The 5,003-nt window shown below is 38.9% G+C and overlaps 1 protein-coding gene across 1 annotated transcript; it reads left to right on the top strand.

Moving 5' to 3' along the window:
• The first annotated feature begins 1,916 nt into the window (after positions 1-1,916).
• LOC129777070 (transcription initiation factor IIB) lies at positions 1,917-4,174 on the top strand. Its single transcript, XM_055783134.1, has 5 exons — positions 1,917-2,324; positions 2,541-2,654; positions 2,719-2,879; positions 2,941-3,315; positions 3,381-4,174. The coding sequence occupies exons 1-5, from the start codon at positions 2,308-2,310 to the stop codon at positions 3,662-3,664; spliced, it is 951 nt and encodes a 316-aa protein (XP_055639109.1). The 5' UTR covers positions 1,917-2,307; the 3' UTR covers positions 3,665-4,174.
• The last annotated feature ends 829 nt before the right edge of the window (positions 4,175-5,003 follow it).

Raw genomic sequence — 5,003 nt, 5'->3', positions numbered from 1 at the left:
TACTATAATGATAAGTTTTAGTGGGAATATCAAAAGTGTATAGGAAATAGGTTTAGTTAGGGTAAGAAAGATGTGCTTTAAGTAAATAAATAATGCAAAGTAAAAATTTTCATTTATATTTTAGCATTTTGAAACTGCTTTCGAGCCGGCTAATCTGATAGAGTGTAGCAAGCCTTGTTAAAAATTAATTTCGTATCCAGATGTCAACACCGTGTCGTTGTCATAACGAATACACTTTATTTCGTTTTAACCGTGAAGTGTATACGAGAATAATGTTCTATAATTCAACCCTGATATCGTTCAAATACTATCAGTATTGAAATATTGATGAAATTATACATTCCCAAATTATAACATAGCGTTTCCCTCTCTTCAGGAACTGGAACACAGGACGTAATAGAAACAAAAATATACAAAGAATCGATAATAGAAATGTTCACTAAATTGAAATGTGAATAAAACTTTTGTTCAATTTTGAATATATTTGGCAACACTGTAAAAATGTTGGAAATCCCATTTTTGTATATTTATCTTTGTTAATTATTTTCCTCAGGTATATGGCACGATTATCGCTATCGCACTCTACCTACCGTCACCGCATATCTCACTATCCCTCTGCTGTAAAAGTTCATCATCGACTTCACGATATGTCAGATGGTGGTAAATTGGTAATTCGCGATGACAGAAAAATAGTGTCGATGTCTTTTGGCGACTTCAAATTAGGGCCATAATTTGGGTCCCAAACTCGTTAGTGTAATCTCTATCAGATTAGAAGACACCAAGCCGGTTTTTGAATTTCAAAATTTGAATCAAAATTTTCACATCATGTTATTTAATTACTTGAGACACATATTTCTGACTTTCATTCAACCATATGGCTATACAATTCCAACATTGTTACTGATTTTTTTCATTATAATATAAAGTTGTCTGCATAAACAATTTTCGTATGAGACCTATTCCCCAACTGCAAACAAAAATGTTTTAAATTTAAATAGAATACTAATTTGATATGGAAAAGTTTATTTTCATTCATAATTGTAATTTTGAAAACGTTCATTCCGACTGAAAATCAGCTACTCTTTGACGCTCCCCTAAACTAGTAAACGAAGCTAAATGGCGTCAACGCGGATCGCTGTTTTGAAGAAAACAAATACTTTTGACGTTTGAGATGTTGGCACCAAAAACATGCTGGGTGCCATATGGCTGATTTTCCTCATCAACCAAGCAGGAGCCGAGTTTGACAGAAAAAGTGGTCCGGAATCGGCCCCCCATTGTCATGTCTCGTCTCAGTATATAACGAACGCAAAACGCCGCAGAAACTCGGCAAGAAAATTAAAATAATAACGTTATCATTGATGAATATCAATAACGTATTTTATTATGCGCATATGTTCCAATATAAACCTTGTTTCAATTTGCTATACCTACCCGCTCTACTATACTTCGACCAAGGCGCCTAGAAGTATATCCTAAGGTGGGCCAACTTGCTAAAACCACTCTTCAGCCATCTTGGAAGTCTACTGTGCTTTGTTTGTAAACAAAACACAATACGCTAGTGCTGAAGCTCACTCGTGATCAGTCTGTCTCTTTCACGCTACAAGCAAATAATTCCCCTTCTGCTTTCTTCCGTACTGTTTTCATATACCGCTCCCCTGACCAACTTAGTGGCGAAACGGCCTCACCTAGTACCATAGACCCGTCTTGGCTATACCTACCCGCTCTACTATACTTCGACTACCGCGACAGCTGGCAGACGAGTTTCAGGTAAACACGGCAAACATGACGTATTACATATAAGGTGTGTACTTCGGAAGAAATCGTCATTGCTATCGACTAGTACAGAGCGTGTACAGAGCGTTATAGGAATGAAGCGAATGAGTTAATTTGACATTTTGTATTCGATTTTACGCTCTGAATTGTTATATTTTGCAATAAAACAGTGTTTTTTATCGGCTTTTCTCAAGTAAATGCAGATAACAAAGACGTCACTTGTTTACATTCAACCTAGTTTACTATCGGGAGTACGCTACCTTATTCTGTACGTCGTGTCAGTCAGACAGCCAGCAGAGTCCATTCCAAACGGGCGAGAGAAACGCAAGCAAGACGAAAACGCCACTCGAAGTGAAACTGTAAATATAAGTGCCTAATCGCGGAATACCCCAACCAAGCCGAATGTGTGTCATCTAATTTTGGGAACATTTGCTTTCGATTACTTTCGCTCGAAGGGTTGAAGTTCACGGCAGGAGTGAGATATTTACAATAAAAGGCGAAAGTATTTCGCCACCTCGAACAAACAACAACAAAATGGCAAGTTCTTCAAGGTAAGTGAGAAATGCAAAAAAGTGCGAAACAAGGGACTGATGTTGATGCGTTTAAAAGTCACAAAACAGCAGCATGATGCTGTTTGGGTGGAAATCGGGTTTTGTTTTCCCGAAATATGAGCAAATTTACATTGCAATAGAGCAAACATGAACTTAATTAAGAACAATGTTACGACCAAAGGGTGGTAGTAAATATTTACATTCGCTTAATTGCAGAGATCATCACCTAAATAAGGTTTGTTGCTATGCACATCCGGACGCTGTGCTGATAGAGGATTACCGCGCGGGAGATATGATTTGCTCCGATTGTGGCTTAGTTGTTGGTGATAGGTGAGTAATAGTTATACGGAGGATATATGGACAGGAACTCAATGTTAGATCGCTTCCGTTTCAGAGTAATTGACGTTGGTTCTGAATGGAGAACATTTAGTAACGAAAAAGCCGGTGTGGATCCGTCTCGTGTTGGTGGTCCAGAGAATCCGTTGCTCAGCGGGGGTGATTTGTCCACAATGATAGGTCCGGGAACAGGTCCTGCTTCGTTTGATGCGTTTGGAAGTAAGTTCGTCCGGTGTTGGCAGTTTGTACACGGCTAATAGTTTATTTTTAACGTTTTCAGCCGCCAAATATCAAAACCGTCGTACAATGAGCAGTTCAGATCGAGCCCTGATAGCCGCCTTCAAGGAAATCAGCACAATGGCCGACAGGATCAACTTGCCGAAGACCATTGTTGATCGAGCGAACAATCTCTTCAAGCAGGTTCACGATGGTAAAAATCTGAAGGGTCGTTCAAACGATGCCAAGGCATCCGCTTGTTTGTACATTGCCTGTCGACAGGAAGGAGTCCCGCGCACTTTCAAGGAAATTTGCGCCGTCAGCAAGATCAGCAAGAAGGAGATTGGACGGTGCTTCAAGCTCACCTTGAAGGCCTTGGCCACATCGGTTGATCTCATTACGACCGCAGACTTTATGTCACGTTTCTGTGCTAACCTTGGTAAGATGAATTGTCCCTTTTTTGGGCACGTTTGGGTACATCTAAACAAACGCTCCTTTTTGCAGATTTACCAAATACAGTGCAGCGAGCGGCAACACATATCGCTCGGAAGGCAGTGGAGATGGACATTGTACCTGGCCGGTCTCCGATTTCGGTGGCCGCTGCGGCAATCTATATGGCATCACAGGCTTCGGATCAGAAGCGGACACACAAAGAGATTGGCGATATTGCGGGAGTGGCCGATGTTACCATTCGGCAATCCTATCGTCTGATGTATCCACACTCGGCGGAACTGTTTCCGGAGGATTTCAAATACACCACTCCGATCGATCAGTTGCCACAGATGTAAAGCGCACCGCTGCCCATTCTGGCTCAATTACTCATTTGGGCTCGCTAGCAGAATGAATAATATTAGAAACTCCAAACTAATCGTCAAATCTGACGAGAGGATAGGACTAACAATGCGCTGTGGTACTTCCCGCGAGTACAATTTGTTTCCCTTTGGTGTTAACCTAGGCCTTTCGGACACTACAAAGCTGGCCAGAGTGTTCCGGAAAGGGCTGGTTTGCAAAGTAGTTCTTATTTTCTAAGTTCTTATGACCTTATATTATCGGTATTTCTTCCGAGTCGAGGAAGATCGCATCACACATTCAGTCATAATTTGTTGAATTGAATCCGTGTTACCTTTTTCTAAAATTGTAGGTCGATATCCGCCCGCTACCTACAGAAATCGTTCAACGCAACCTTATTTGATCAGGACATGTATAAGTAATCGTAATCGAGAATAGATGTATTATTTTCATTTCAAAACATTAAAATAGTATTTAATAAAATAAATAATTGAACTTTTTTGAAGCAATTGTTTGTTTTTTCGCTTATAAATTGAACGTTTTGATGACAATGGTAATTAAATTGGAAATCTAGAGCAATGGTGGTCAACCTGCTGTCCTCCAAAGTTACTTATGCGGCCCGCTGCATGATTTGAAACATTATTCAGATGGATGATGGATGAGAATATAATTAAAAAATCATTAATAAAAAAATTAAAATAATTAAAATTTAATTAACAACTGAATGAAAATAACTTCATTATTCTTGTTAATCTTTTTTCTTTCCCGCTTTTTTTCCGTACTTTTTAAACCTTCTGGGAATTTTTCTTGTTGAAATTGGGTTTTTGGCACTTGATCTTTTTTTGTCTGAAGTCAATTTTTGACAAAAAATTGTGAGGGGTTGTATCTAGGACACGACCGCATATTTTCGACGTAGAACTAAGCAATTATATTACGCAATCCACTTGTTTACCACTTCGAATATTATTTTAGTATGCATCGGAATTTTTGTAATTTTTGTAATTTGTAATGTTCTTCGTTACAAATAAATTTGATGAACGTTCTTTTACGTTTGATGTGACGCCTAGAACTACCAAAATATTTGAACAGAAAAATTGTCAAACGATCATTGTATTTTACATATCCATCTGAAATTATTGTACATCTCATGTTTACGTAGTCCTCGAACCGCGAAAGTTCATTCACCTATAGTATCTGAAATGACGTTTTTCTCAGGCTTCTCAGTTTAAAAGTACGTTTTAGGGAAACATATTCCGGTCTGCACAACGACAAACGAGTACAAAAGTACTCAACACCAAAAAACACCCCCGAGATGCATGTATTTGCAAAGCAGATTCC

The sequence above is a fragment of the Toxorhynchites rutilus genome, chromosome 3 (genome assembly GCF_029784135.1).
Source record: "Toxorhynchites rutilus septentrionalis strain SRP chromosome 3, ASM2978413v1, whole genome shotgun sequence".
NCBI classification, from domain to species: domain Eukaryota; kingdom Metazoa; phylum Arthropoda; class Insecta; order Diptera; family Culicidae; genus Toxorhynchites; species Toxorhynchites rutilus.
This window is presented reverse-complemented; position numbering and strand designations above follow the sequence as displayed.

Excerpts from the sequence above, each read along its gene's own strand:
- LOC129777070 (XM_055783134.1), top strand. Across the intron at positions 2,655-2,718 it reads GGCTTAGTTGTTGGTGATAG|AGTAATTGACGTTGGTTCTG; the intron begins GTGAGTAATAGT and ends CTTCCGTTTCAG. Across the intron at positions 3,316-3,380 it reads ACGTTTCTGTGCTAACCTTG|ATTTACCAAATACAGTGCAG; the intron begins GTAAGATGAATT and ends TCCTTTTTGCAG.